Source organism: Suricata suricatta, chromosome 17, assembly GCF_006229205.1.
Source record: "Suricata suricatta isolate VVHF042 chromosome 17, meerkat_22Aug2017_6uvM2_HiC, whole genome shotgun sequence".
NCBI classification, from domain to species: Eukaryota; Metazoa; Chordata; class Mammalia; order Carnivora; family Herpestidae; genus Suricata; species Suricata suricatta.
This window is the reverse complement of record NC_043716.1, coordinates 29,763,580-29,779,015: the sequence shown is the minus strand read 5'-3', so window position 1 is coordinate 29,779,015 and position 15,436 is coordinate 29,763,580. Positions and strand designations below refer to the sequence as shown.

Below are 15,436 nucleotides of genomic sequence, written 5' to 3'. Positions count from 1 at the left end.
TATAACAAGTATTTGTATAGCCTATTTTTTTAAGTTTTTATATTTGGGAGTGGAGGGGCAGAGAGAGGGAGAAAGAGAATCCCAAGCAGGCTCCACACTGTCAGCACAGAGCCTGATGTGGGACTTAATCCCATGAACCGTGAGATGTAACCTGAGCCGATTTGAGTCAGATGCTTAACCAGCTGAGCCACCCAGGTGTCCCTAGTCTGTGTTTTTAAATGTTTTTCATAAACTATTTTAAAAAAATTTTTATGCTTATTTATTTTTGAGAGAGAGAGAGAGAGAGAGAGAGACAGACAGAGCAGGAGCAGGAGAGGGGCTGAGAAAGAGGGAGACACAAAATCCAAAGCAGGCCCCAGGCTCTGAGCTGTCAGCACAGAGCCTGATGTGGGGCTCGAACCCATGAACTATGAGATCATGCCCTGAGCCGAAGTCAGACGTTCAACCAACTCAGCCACCCAGACACCCCATAAACCATTATTTTTAATAGCTACATCATAATAGTCTCTGTTTCTCACAGTTCACTTGTTAGGCATTAAGTTGTTTCTAACTCATTCATAAAATAAGAGTCTTATAATCTATCGTAATAGGCAAGCCCATAAATCAGAAAAACATCTTAAATCATATATACAAATATGCACACTTGGAAACTGGAGTAAGTGCAGTGGAGCCAAGTACAGGAAGTCTGTCTGGTGAGAACAGCAGCCACACCCAATCCGGGTGGAGAGAAGCTGGGGAGTGTGTGTGAGGAGGTGCCATGTGAGGAGAGAACTGCAGAACGGGCGGGCATTGGTTAAGTGAGGAGCAGAGCAGGAGCTTGTTTGGTATGTGAAGGTGTGGAACGTGGACCGGCCTGGGGGCAGAGTGAGCACCCAGCATCCAGGCCCCAAGCAGCTGTGGCATGCCTGGACTGACAGTGACAACTTCCTCGGCCTTCGTGTCGAGTGCTGTGTATAAACATAGCACCGTGTGGAATCTAACCAAAACAAAACAACAAGAAAAGCAAAAACAACACAAAACCAACCAAGCTCGTAGGTGCAGAGGAACATGGTGGTCGTTGCCGGGGGTGGGGGAAGTGGGGGAAGGGGAGGGGTCAAAAGGTAAGAATAAAATTAAATTTAAATATTTTTAAAAAAGGAACTACAACTAAATGTTATGTGTGGGCTTTATCCTACTTTGAACACACGAGTATTAAAAAGCATTTAGATGCTAATGGGAGAAATTTGAACATGGTTAGAATACTGATATTCAGGACTTGAGGGGGGAAATATAATGGTTCAGTTGGCAAATGTCTTTATTTTTGGAGAATGCCTTCTAAAAACATCCTGTGATTGGGGCACCTGAGTGGCTCAGTTGGTTCAGCGTCTGACTTTAGCTCAGGTCATGATCTCACAGTTTATGGGTTCAAGCCCCACATCGGGCTCTGTGCTGGCGGCTCAGAGCCTGGAGCCTGCTACCAATTCTGTGTCCCTCTCTCTCTTCCCCTCCCCTGCTCATGCTCTGTCTCTCTGTCTCTCAAAAATAAAATAAATGTTTAAAAAAATTTTTAATTTTAAATATCCTGTGATGAGGGGCACCTGGGTAGTTCAGTCACTTGGGCGTCCAACGCTTGATTTCGGCTCAGGACATGATCCCAGGGGCATGGGACTGAGTCATGCATGGGGCTTCGTGTTGAGCACGGAGCCTGCTTGAGTCTCTCCCCCTCCCCTCCCACTCCCTCTCCTTGTTCCTCTCCCTCTCTCTCCTTCTCTCTCTTCTCTCTCTCCTCTCTCCCCTTCCTCCCTCTCCTTCTCCCTCTCTCTCCTCCCTCTCCCCCACACACAAGTGTGCTTCCTTTCTCTTTACTCTAAAATAAATAAATAAATGATATAAAATATCTAGGGATGAAATGTCATCAAGTATATGATTTTAAATATTTCAGTGAAAAATCTGTAAAGCAAATGTGGCAAAGGTACATGGTTATTAAATTGAGCTGATGGGTAAAAGGGTGTTCTTTATACTGTTCTTTTTACTTTCCCTATAGGTCTGAACACTGTCTAATAAAAGGTTAAAGCAAATGAACCTGAGTTAACAATTAATGTCGCCTATATAAAACAAAATTTTTTGGTGCTTTTAAAATGTGTAAAACAGTGTACATAAATGCACCCACAGGTCTATTATTAGGAACCTGAAAAGAGAGAGAGAGAGAGAGATAAAGAAAGAAAACCCATAGCTCCAGGCAAATCTCATGTTCTCTTTCCAAAGGAATCCGTAGAACTCCCGGTCATAGTAATTCTAGAGCCTCTGAGCTCCCCATGCTTTTTCTGGATCCTCCTTTCTCAGTAGGAGTGATGCTGGCATTTCGGGTGAGACCGTTTTCCCAGGTGTGGTCCTTATTTAGTGCTTCAGAAGAGAAATAAGGGAACAGCTGGATTCAAGGTTTCTTTTTTTTTAATTCAAATCTTGATGATTTGAGGAAAATTGCTTACTTTTTAAAGACTTAGTATTAACCTCTTTGATAGGAACAAAGCTATTTGGAGGGTTTCATTTCTGTTTTGAAGATTGAGTGAGTTACTGTATATAAAAGCACCTCAGGGAAGTCTAGCCCATTGACACATTAAATATTAATTGCTTCATCCTCCCCATTAACATCCCCCCTGGGCCTTTTAGAGTTTTCTCCACTGATCATGAATGAACCATGAGAATCAGTGAAGTAAAACCAATACCATGAATAGGTTTTTTCTTTCGGAGTCTTGTACATACTGCCCGTCAGAGACGGCAGCCATTCATAGGACGGGATGACTGGGCATTGACTGTGCGCTGAACAAACTCATGCTCTTCTTTGTTTTCTGTGGTATGAATCTTAGTAAGTGGAAAATCAAGGAAAACCTCATGGTGTTCAGCAGAGTGCTGTCTTCTGGTTTTCATTTTGGGGAATTCTGTTACAAACCATTAAAACCACTGACTGAAAGCTTCCTCTGAAAGGGAAATGTGTATTTATTTGGTCAAGAGATCAGGAGATTGGGTCACTTCTGTGAATGGCTCGTTCACAGCTGCAGTCAGTTGTCAGAAACTCTGAGGTCTTAAGATGCTGAGAGAGATTTTTCATCTCTAGAAAGGATAGTAGTCTTGGTATGTTCATTTCTCATGGCTGCTGGAACAAATTATCACATTTTAGTGGCTCAAAACTGCATAAACTACCACCTTACAGTGCTGTGAGAGTCTGAGATGGGTCCCACTGGGCTAGCGTCCAGGTGTCGGTGGTGGTCTGTGCCCTTGGGAGGCTCTAGAGAATCTGTTTGCGTAACTTGTGCAGCTTCTAGAGCCTGTGCACAGTCCTTGGCTCATAACCCCTTTCCTCCATCTTCAAAGCCAACATCATCCAGTCAAGTTTTTCTTACCTTGTTCATTCTTGCTTCCTCTTGTGCCTGCCTCTTCCGCATTTAAGGGCCTTTGTGCTTGCATTGCTTGTCCGTGTAATCCAGGCTAACCTTCCCTTTGCCATCTAACCTAACATACTCACTGTTCCGATGACTAGGATATGGAGCTCTCAGAAGGGGGGAGTCCTTTTGTTCCTCACAGTCTGCTCTCATGCCCCAAAGATTCACATCCATCCATATGCAAAGTACATTCACCCTATTCCAACATCCCCCAAAGTCTCTGCTCATGACATCGAGGGAAGAGCTGTACAAATAAGAAAACAGAAGTTTGTTACTCACGGCTGGATCTCATGCTGTTTATACCCAGCATGGGACTGGCATACAAGAAGCCAGTGCCATAAGTAGGTGGAAGAAAACCCATGTGTTTACAAAGGGAAAGATGCTTAAACCCAAGCGCACGTCCCTTGTTTGTCCAAGCTTTTAAGGTGTGTAGGTTCGTGCAGTCAGCGTGTTATGATACTAATACTGCATGTTCCTGAGGCAGCTCTCAGTTTGCAAAGCATTTCTGCATTCATCCGCTTGTATTATCTTTCTAGGGGTTGCCCCAGAAAATAAAGTTCTGAGGAAATGCTTCAAATGCTGCTATTCTCTTTTAGCAGAGGGAGAACCAAAGGTCAGACGTTCTCTCCATGATCCTATAGCTACTCGATAATAAAGCTGACACTTGAACCTTGGACTTGTGCCTTCCATTTCACTCTTCTTCCAAGCCTGTTGTTTATTCATCTGCTCCTCTTTTATTCCCAGTATACAAACAGTGTAAAACTTAAGTTGTGAAAGGTCAATATGTTTAGGAGAGATCAGGTGTCTTATAAAAAATGAAGGTAAACAGTGAAATTATGTTAAATAAAAGTCTGAATATTTATGGAACGTTATTTATAATGGCAGAATCGGAAGCACCTTAAGTATTCGAGATCAAGAGTAGTTAAATGTATGCTACATCCCTAAGGTAACATGTGTAGGCCACTAAAAATTGCATTTCTGCCTAACTAGAAAAATGCTCACAACATAATTGAATTATATTACAGAATTAATGTGAAGTATGATTGCAACTAAGTTCAGTATAGATTAATTTACAGAAAACACAAGAAATACATCATGATGTTAATAGGGACCATTCCTAGGTGATGGAGTGATTTGTTTTTAATACTAATTCATTTTCTCATAGTTTTCCCTTAAAGCATTATTACCCCTATAAACTGGGAGAAAGTTATTAAAGTCAATGGGGTGATACTGATTGTCTTTGTTCCTGAATATTTGAATATTAATGATTTGTGAAGGATTATAGCATTTTCATATTAGTTTTCTTTTAAATGCTTGCATTTTGCTAACTCAAACAGATTTACTCGGAACCAACAAAGGATTTTGGAGCAAAAGAGGAACCAGAGGGAAGAGGCCAATGTAAGTGAATAGATGTTATAAAATAAACAATTGAACATTTTATAAACTAAGGAGCAAGGCTTACCTACAACATGTCTTAAAATGGAAGAGGATTAACAATTTGGAGTGATTTTGGTGGTGTAGAGTATTTGCTTTAACAAGTTGGTATCATTAATAAGTTACTAAGAGGTCATACAGTTGTCTAATTAAGCAACAACCATGTAGATGGTGACATTTGATTAGTAGGAGTGTTACCTGTTGAATAGAGAATTCTCCTTGAGTTGCATATAAATAGGATTTTCCTTTCTCCAAAAAAAAAAAAACCAAAAATGTCTCCTGGAACAAAGACATGATAAATTATCTGACACATTTTTTTTCTGAATTTCGTTTTTGTTTGCTTTGTTTTCAGACTATCACTGGACCTTCTGCCCCATCCTGTGATCTCATCGACCCAAGGCTCAGCCCTCTAATGCCAACGGCCACTCTGGGAGAACTCAACACTGTGAATGCTCAGCTTGCAGACTTAAGTAAATAAGCACATAGGCCTTTTCAGCAGAAGACCTTGATGTGAAACTGTTCTCCTTGGTTTCAGGATTACGTGCAATCTGAGAAGGACTGAAGTCAGTTTGAATTTCAGGGAATGATATCAGGAGGTGTAATTGTTTCTTGGCAAATGGTTGTGTCAAACCCAGTACAGCCATGGGATGTGTCTGGAGGAGGAGGTCCCCGAAACTCATCCCCCGGCTTAGAATCTTATCCAGTTCACCTGCCTGCTGTTATAGAGGTGGTTCAACCCCATGGCCAAACTTAAAGCTACTGTGAACCACAGACTATATTACCTTGAGTAGTGTCACAGCACAGGTAAGGGAATATTTGGTGCAGATAGAGAAAGTCAGGAATTAGGAGGACTGATCTACATGTGGTGAAATGGAGAGGGGAAAACATGGGCTTTTGAGGTAGAAGTCCAAGTTGAAATCTCCGGTCTGCCACCTTTTAGCCACCCAGCCTTGGAGACTTTCCTACCTTAGGATGTCTCACTTAGGATTATAGGAAGTTAAAAGCTTGGGGGAGGAAAGGGTAGAGTTCCGTATATGCCCTAGCTTTTGACTTTTGTGTTTGACAGAGTGAGATGCACAAATCCCTTCCATTTTAGATCAGTTTGGGATTTTAGAAAACCCAATATAATAACATTTGTTACCTTTACAAATATTTTTGGGGGAGGGGGCAGAATTTCTCTCTTTCCAGTTACCATTAGTAATGTTCTTTAGTTTCTGTTTGAGGAAATCTTATGATTTTATGGTGGCAGAAATACCTCAGTCTCTCTCTTTTTAATTTTATTGTGGAAAATTCAATAGAATAACTGGATGACAAAATATTTTGAAGCCAAGTCCATTTTGTGTTCTAGATTTCAGGTCCCCAAGTCCTGTTGTAACGAACAACTTGGAACCCAGTCTGCAGGTGGATTTGCTAGCCTTGGAAGATACAGAAACACCCCTGTAAGTATGTCCGTGAGAATCGGGAGCTCATACCATCTCATTCTAATTCCTCATATTTAAGAGAGCATAACATAAGAGGAAAAGTAGAGACTTAGGAATTGGACAGCCCATGTTAGAATCTCAGCTCTGCTTTCCTCCAGCTTTGTGACCTTGAATGAGAAACTTCACCAGCATTAGCCTTCATTTTCCTTCTGAGATTACTTTCTAGGATTCTTAGGAAGATTCTATGAGGTGCTAGAGTACCTCCTAATTCAGTAGTTGGCACATAAAGCCTTCCATAAATGTATATTTTCAGTGGTAACGGGAAAATTGAATGACAAGGGAGTAAAATCAAACAATGGCCACATGGTTACAGAGCACCTACTATGTGTTTATTCCATTTAGTCTTTGCAAAAATTTTTGGAGCTGTGCTGTTATCATTATGCCCATTTTACAGGAGAAAAGGCTGAGACTTAGGGAATAGAAACTGCCCAGGTTCATACAACTATGCAGTAGCAGGTCTGACGAACCGATAGTTCACCAAAGAAAGATACACCAGTGGCCCATAAACGTACATAGCGATGGCCAACCTTATGTGCAATTAGAGAAATATAAATTAAACTACAGGGACTTTTGTTTTTTAACCTCTCAGATGGCTCAAAGTCTAAATGTTTGTTAATCTGCTGTCTTGGCTATGGAAAGACAGATTCTATCACAAAATTAATGCAGTTCTTATAAGGGAAAGTGGCGATCTCTATTAAAATTATAAGTGCATCTACATTTGAACCCACCATACGTTTCTAGGAATTCATACTCACTTATGCAAAATCAGTTGTTTACATGATTATTCCTTACAACATTTAACAACAGATAATAACTGGAAACGCTCAGCTATGCATCACTTGTGGCCTCGTTAAATCTCTAAACAACATATTACTATACAGCTGGGAGACAGTAGGCTCTCTGTATAGGGACGGTCACCAGTGTATTACAAAGCGAAAACCTGCCAAGTAATGTGTGCGTTATCTTGCTTTTGTATGAGAAAGTAGGAAATAATGTAAACATTTGCCTCTCTGTGTAAAGAAGCACAAGAAGGACGCAGAAGAAACTAAAAAAAGCGAGCTTCCCTTAAGGCTAAGAAGAGGCAAGATAGAGTCGATACAGCGAAAAATAAATAGAAGCTAGATTTCTTTACATTAGACGCTGTTGTTTTTTTCCTTTTAAATGTATATATTTTAGGTGATAGGCAATGCATTTCCATGATCCAGGTGTCAAAATGATATGAAAAGATAGACAAGGACATTATTGACTTGTACCCCACTTCCATCTTGCCCTTATGTCACATCCTGCTGCTACCCTGGTAGCTACTTTCTTATTTGTCCTTCCAAAGTGACTTTAGATAAATAATGAATATGAATTTTTTCTCTTTTATTAAATGCAACACACTGTACATTCTCTTCTGAACCTTGATATCTTGGCATATCTTGATTAAAGTGCATATGTTTTTATATCAGTGGATTTAGATATATTTTTAGAGTTGCCTTGTGTTTTTTCCCAGGGTGACCAATCACTGCAGGTACTTTTCTATATTAAAAAAGGAGTGGGGCAGGAGGCTGGAGGCAGAGGGTGAGCAAGGAGACTCAAACTGAGAAGAAAGAGGGGGGGAAAAAGGGAGGGTGGGATGAGGAGGGAAGAAAGGACCAAGGAAAGCTTCTTGTGTTGGGAAATGAATAGTGTCCGTGGCTATGTCATGAGCCATTAGTTGGGCCAGTACCTCTGGTCTGGATTAAGTGTGATTCAGATAATGCTGCAATGCTGTAGGCAGATTTCCAGGAAGTTGCTTAGTAAATAGTGTGATCTAAAGTAACTGATCCTGTTTTCCTTTATCCTGCAAATCATGTTGGGTAAGGAGAAGGAGTGAATATATAGATGAAATCCTATTACAAAAATATCTCTATAAAGCTTGTAAAAAGATCAAATACTAGCTAACAGCTGCTTATTTTATCTATTTTTTGAGACAGAGAACATGAGTAGGGAGGGGCAGAGACGGGGAGAGAGAGAGAGAGAGAGAGAGAGAGAGAGAGAGAGAGAATCCAGGCAGGCTTCACACCCAGCACAGAGCCCAAAGTGGGGCTTCATCCTACAACTGTGAAATCATGACCTGAATTGAAATCAAGAGTCAGACACTCAGCTGACTGAGTCACCCAAGCACCCCATAGCTGCTTATTTTCTTTTCTTTTAATGTTTGTTTATTTTTGAGAGAGAGGGAGAGAGCACACGTGAGCAGGGGAGGGACACAGAGAGAGAGAGAGAGAGAGAGAGAGAGAGAGAGAGAGAGAGAGAGAGCGCGCTACAGAATCCAAAGCAGGCTCCAGGCTGTGAGCTGTCAGCACAGAACCCAACCTGGGGCTCAAACTCACAAACCACATGATCATGATCTGAGCCAAAGTCAGACGCTTAACAACTGAGGCTCCCAGGTGCCCCAAAGCTGCTTATTTTAATCTGCAGTATCATGGGTCTCATGGTGTAGTGTGCATAAAAATCACTTGGGGGGTATTAAAAGTACAATTGCTGGTCCCCAGAAATTCTAATTCAGTAGGAGGACTCTTGAGTTTTAAACAAACATCCCAGGTGAGGCGCCTGGGTGGCTGAGTTAGTTGAGCATCCGACTTTGGCTCAGGTCATGATTTCATGGTTTGTGAGTTCAAGCCTCATGTCAGACTCCCTGGTCTCAGCACAGAGACCTCTATCCCTCCCACCTCTGCCTTTCCCCCCCTGCTCTCAGAAATAAATATTTTAAAAAAGCATCCCAGGAGAATCATAAAGCAGTACTTTGCTGATCATACATTAGAAACCCTGTAACAGTTGTCCACCCAACATCAGATATCAAAATAATTGTAGTTCTGGGAATTCACTGGAGTAAAAGATGATGTGTAATATCAGTATTTTGTTTTCTATACAAAAACTTTTATATATATTTTCTGGTTTTGAAAAGAGCTTATACATGAGTGAAACTATAATTAGACCTGTTTCTTACAGTGTCAGGAACTGAAGCACTAAAGTTACCTAAGGCATAGGTCTAGGTTAAATCCTATGCTAGAGATCACATATGAAAGGCAAAACCAGCCATCAAAAATGTCTTAGGGTCTTGAGAATTTTCCACCACTCTGTGTTTATTCACCATCACAGAACAAATGAGTAATGGAATTATTCATGACAGAAGGGAATCTGGAGAAATAATGATGATGGGATAAAGTGATACATCATATTCATAGTCCACTTACTATTAGGGAAAAGGCCAACAAGAATAAGAAATGTTCACTACTTACTAGTGCTGAGAGGTAGGTAGCTACTCCGTCATTGTCAGTTCTTCAAAAGTGAAGAAACCAAGGCTGAGTAAGATTAACCTGCCCAAAGGCGTTACCCAACTAGTGAAGAAACAGGATTCATTCAAATTCAAGTGGGTCTGAGTGCCCACTCAGTTTTCAGTGCCTGTTTTCTTTCTTTCTTTCTGTGCTTTAATCAATTTTTAAAAATTTCTGTAAGGTAAAATTAACCTCTTTGTTTTTCTTTTGTGTGCAATTCTATAAATTTTAACATATGTATGGATTCGTGTAACCCCCATCGCAGGGCACAGGATAGTTCCATCACCCCCAAAACTCCCTGTGATATTTCTTTACAGTGCGTCCCTCCCACACTCACCCCCCAGCAACCACCAGTCTGTTCTCCATCACTATAGTTTGTCGTTTCAAGAATGGCATCCAAACAGAATCATACAGTATGTAATATTTCTAGGAAAGGTTCCATAAAACTGGTGTTGGCTTCATGTATTCTGAAGCTTGGTTATTAAGTGCATAGATATTCAGGATTGTTGTGTCTTTTCGGTGATTTGACCCTTAAAGAATTATGCACAGTTTCGTTTTGTCCCTTGTGAGGTTCCTTGTCCTGATGTCTACTTTGGTACTAATATAGCCATATTAGCTTTCTTTCGATTAATGTTTGCATGGTATATTGTTTTCCATTTTCTTACTTTTAACTATATCAAAACATTTGGAGTGAGTTTCTTGTAGATAGCATATATTTGGGTCATGCATTTTTATGTATTCTCATAATTTCTGTCCTTAACTGGTAATGTTTAGACCATTTACACTTAATGTAATTATATTTGGGGTTCGGTTGAGCATTATTTTATTTCTTTCCTGTTTTTCCCCCTTGTTGCTGTTTTTCTTCTGTTTCCTCTTTCCTGCAGCTTTTGGATTGTTTGAATGTTTTCAGTATTCCTTCCATCTTAACTACTGTGAGTTTGACTATAATTTTGTGTAGTTTATATTGGGAGGGAGGGGACTGGTTGTTATAGGGACTGCGATGTACATAATATTTTAGTCTGCTTAGAACCAGTATTTTACCACTAAAGTGAAATGTAGAAAACATAGAGATCCTCCCTTTATATTACAGTTATTATATATATTATATCAATCTACATTGAAAAACAAACAGCAACAGGCAGTTATAATTTTTGTGTGCAACTCTCAAATATATTTTAAAGAACTCAAGAATAGTCTTTTCTTTACCCAATATTTGCCATTTATGTTGGTCTTTTATTTTCTCATATAATTTCCCTTCTCTCTGAAGAGCTTTCTTTAGTGATTCTTTTAGAATCTTTAGAGCAGGTCTATGGGCAGTGGAAATCTCCTCTTATTTCATGTGAGAATGTCTTTATTTCATCTTTGTTCCCAAGGGATGTTTCAGTGGATGTAGAAATCCAAGTTGATGGCTTTTTCTTTCAGTTTTTAAACATTGCTGCCTCCCTCTTCTGGCCTAAAGTGGTTTCTAATGAGAGAGAAATCTTGGGGTGCCTGGTGGTGGCTCAGTTGGTTAACCATCTGACTTCAGCTCAGGTCATGATCTCACTGCTTGTGGGTTCAAGCCCCGCATTGGGCTTTGTGCTGACAGCTCAGAGCCTGGAGCCTGCTTCGGATTCTGTCTCTCCCCTTCTCTCTGCCCCTCCTATGCTCAGGCTCTGTCTCTCTCTGTTTCTCAATAATAAGAAAATGTTAAAAAAACTTTTTTTAAAAAGAAGTCTATATTCATTCAGATCATTGTTCTCCTATAGATAATATGTTGTTTTCTCTCTGCTATGCTTTCAATAATTTTTTTTCCTGATTTTGAACAGTTTGATTATGACATCTCTGGGCATGGATTTATTTTGGTTTATTCTGTTTTGGATTTGCTGAGAGTATTAGTTTCCTGTGGCTGTCATCAAAAAAATCACCATAGACTGGGTGGTTTAAAACCACAGGAATTTATTTTCTCCTAGTTCTGGAGGCTAGAAATCTGAAATTCAGCAGGGCCACGCTCCATGCAGGGCTCTTATGGGAGAAGTCATTCTTTGCCTCTTCCAGATTCTGGTGATTGTCAGCATTTTTTTGCTTCCTTGGCTTGGCCCAGATCACTCCACTTTCTGCCTCCACCTTCATGTTGCCTTCCTTTTGTATTTCAAATATGCCTCGGCTTTTCTTAAGATCACGTGTCTTTGAATTTAAGGTCCATTCAAATAATATAGGATGATATCACCATCTCAAGATCCTTAACTTAATTATATCTGAAAAGACTTTTTGGGGGGCATCTGATGACTCATTCCATTAAGCATCCAGCTCTTGGTTTCGGCTCAGGTCATGATCTCACAGTTCGTGAGTTCGAGCCCCACATTGAGCTCTGCACTGTCACTGCAGAGCCTGCTTGAGAGTCTCTCCCCCTCTCTCTGCCCCTCCACAACTCACTCTCTCTCTCAAAAATAAATAAAAATTTTAAAAAATGTTTTTAAAGACCCTTTTCCCAAATAAGTTAACATTGACAGGTTACAGGAATTAGGACAAGGATCTACCTTTTGATGGTGGAAGGCACCACTCAACTCACAACACTGCATTTCTTGAATCTTTGGGTCTCTGTCTTTCACCAAATTTGTGAAGTTTTCAGCCATATAGTTCTTCAAATATTTCTTCCAGCAGTACGCTTGCGTGCTGTCCCTCTGGGACTCTTGATGATACAAATGTTAGATCTGATGTCATTGTTTTGTAAATTCTAGAACTCTCTTCATTACTTTTTTCACTTTTTTCTGTTTTTGTTTGTATTTTTAAGGTGGGATAATTTCTATTGATTTAAAGTTTGCCACTTATTTCCTTTCTCATCCTCATTTTGCTATGGAGCTCATTCTGTACATTTTTTAAAATTTCAGTTAGTGTATTTTTCGATTCTAAATTTACTATTTGGCTCTTCTTTAGGTCTTATTTTTCCTTGAAATGACTTTCTGTTTTTCCAATTTTTTATGAGTGTTCACAATTACTAATTGAAGCATTTGTATAATGGCTGTGATAATTTTAAATCTGAGATAATTTTAACATCTGTGTCCTCTTGATATTAGCGTTTGTTGATTGCCTTTTTTTCCCTCTGTTGAAATGTTCTCAGTTCTTCACATGTCTAGTAATTTTGGATTGTATCTTGGGCATTTTTAACGTTATGAGACACTATGCTCTTCTTTGAATCCTGTTGAGGATGGTGCTGTTTTTATTTTAGATGGCAGACAACCTCGCCAGATTCATGCCACAGTTTCAACCTACCTTTTTTTGTGCTGTGGTTCCAACATAGTTATATTTTCAAAGACTTTGCAGTGCTTTTCAGATCTGCCTCCTGTGGGCCACCCTGAGGCCTGGATGGGTGTATGTTCAGTTCTCGACATCTCTCGTGTCCTGACTGGGGCCAGATCCACAGAGGCACAGATCAGGAAGTGAGCCCAGGATTTCATGAACAGCTTTATGGTTGACTTTCCGAATTCCTCTCTCTGTGTGATTTCTCTAGTGCTCTGCTTTTCTAGGATTTGGCCTTTTGGTTCTCTAGTCATCTATTTCCTCGACTATTCTTGTGTCTAGACCAAATGGGGAGACAGAAAGGAAAGAAAGAAAACAAAAACACAGAGTTTGCCCTGTCCTCTGGGATCACAGTTACACCTGTTGGAGAGGAAGGTTCCTCTCAAATTTTCAAGTCTCTACAGGTCCCTGTTGGCTTCTGCTGTCCCTTCAGCCATTTTGGGATTGCATCAGATTTAGAGAGGGAGAGAAGAGAAGAGATAGGAAAAAAGAGACTAGGGGATTTTCACACTGTCTCTGAGCATTCGGACTTCTCTTTCCTGCTCCTTGAGTGAAAACAGAAAGGCTTCTCCTGGAACCATCTGTCCTTACTGCCCACTCTTGGATTTAGGCTTCATTGCATTCATATTCTGGAATACCAGAGGGACCAAAAAAAAAAAAAAGTCAGTAATGATCTGTGGATGTTCGAATTGTAGTCTTTCCCAGTCATCGTGTAATATTAACTTTTCAGTCTTCACAGATTTGTCCTGTGCCATTCTGTTCTAGTGTTAGAGTCGCCTTCGGTGGGAGAGATAGGGCGAGGTGTGTTTGCTGCAGATGCAGAACCAGGAACCTCCCCCCACCCCTTCCTTCCTAACCTCCACTCTGTATTGCCTCTCACCCTTCAGGAAACGATGCATGATAGCTACTCTGACGGAAAGATTGAAGGCTCGTTCTCACTAGCATACTGTGTATACTTCAGGGTCTCGGGGCTGCCACTGCCAAGGGACAGTGCTTGTCTCTACTCTTTGGTATTCGGACATCAAAAGCTAGTGAGCACCGAAACCAGATAGCAGTTGTTACATAAAATTCGTATTTCATTGCAGTCTGAAAGTACATTTTAAGTTTTGTTTGTAGGAAGTCATCTTGCGTTTTGCATTTGTGTTCTCCCTGTAGGGTAATCATGCTGTCTTATCATACTCTCCTAGGTTTGCCCAAAGGACTGGCCAAAACGTCACTGCAAATCATACCTATGAGAGTGTAAGTAATGAAACTTCCTGGGCAGCGCACCTCGTCAGCAGGTCGTCCTGGCTAAGAAGGAATTCCTGGTCATTAAATCTCATGTTCTGTTCACTGTTTTGTTGTATCTCCTGTAACGTGTTGATGCAGCCTTTGTTAGGACTTCCTTTATCATCTTTTTAATCTTTGAAGATGGACAGGTTGAGTCTTACTTCTGTTAGAAAAATGGTTCAGTATCACCATTCCTTTCATGTTTGTTTATAATAGCTGTCTCCTCTTGTTTCCTTCCGTCTTCTTGGACAGACTTCAGACAGGCTCTCATTCCTGCCACTCTGCGGGCATACCTCTTGTCAAGGGCTCCACATCACCAAATCAAGTACTGCAACTTTCAGTCCCTGTCTTACCTGATTGATCAGCAGCAGGTGACAGTCAGTCACGTCCTCCTGGTTTGCGGGCTTTCAGACCCTACTCATTTTTGTTCTTCCCTTGCCTCTTTTCCTCTATGTCTCCTTTGCTCCCCCCGCCCTCACTCTTTTACTGGCCTTTCAGTATTGGAGATCCTAGGGCTCAGGTTTCAGACTTCTACTTTCATTCTTCTGGTCTCCTATCTTAAAATACCATTCAGATTCTGACAACTTGCAGTTGGTATCTGCAGCCCATAATCTCCCCTAAACTCAGAATTCACAAATCCACTTTCCAAGGAATCTTCTTGCTTTTTTCCCAGGCCTGGCTCTCCACCTGCACCTCCTGCACTCTTCCCTACCTCAGTAAAGAAACCCTCCACTATTGCAGTTGCTCAAGTCAAAACCTTGGAGACCAGTGCTTACTCTTTGCCTTCTCATCTCTTTCTTGTTTCCTTTTTCCTGTTTCTTGTTGCCTTTTTCTGTTTCTCTTCGAACAGTGTCTCCATTATCGCTATAGCTGCTTCTTACCATCTCCACTTCTGCACACAGTCCAAGCCATCAGAGGAATATCGCAGTGGCTTCCTAAGGTCACCCTGCCTCAGCCTTCACCTCCCTCTCCACCCTCACCCCCCACTGTGCAGTCTCTTTTCAAAACAAACCAGAAACATCCTTTAAAAAAAAAAAAGTCATATTAACTGCTCTAAACCCATGTAGGATTTTTTCCTCCATTTTACTCCGTAAAAACCTGAAATGCTGATCTTGCACCTCCCATTCATTACCTCTTCAACTTCACCTGTCTGCCTTGGCTCACTCTGCTCCAATGAAATGACTGGCCTCCTCTGCTTCAGAGCATGTGCCCTTGAGCCCCCTCAGATAATCACAGCACCCACATCAGTCAG

The 15,436-nt window shown here is 40.8% G+C and overlaps 1 protein-coding gene across 3 annotated transcripts in view; it reads left to right on the top strand.

Moving 5' to 3' along the window:
• TOM1L1 (target of myb1 like 1 membrane trafficking protein) overlaps window positions 1-15,436 on the top strand; it is a 46,827-nt gene that overhangs the window by 25,780 nt on the left and 5,611 nt on the right. For all 3 annotated transcript variants that reach the window (XR_003904415.1, XM_029927369.1, XM_029927368.1), the window contains exons 9-12: window positions 4,757-4,817; window positions 5,206-5,323; window positions 6,202-6,292; window positions 14,103-14,154. Coding sequence is in view for 2 of the 3 variants with exons in the window: in XM_029927369.1 (XP_029783229.1) it covers window positions 4,757-4,817; window positions 5,206-5,323; window positions 6,202-6,292; window positions 14,103-14,154 (322 nt within the window). In the remaining variant the exon portion in view is untranslated. The remainder of the gene's footprint in view (window positions 1-4,756; window positions 4,818-5,205; window positions 5,324-6,201; window positions 6,293-14,102; window positions 14,155-15,436) is intronic.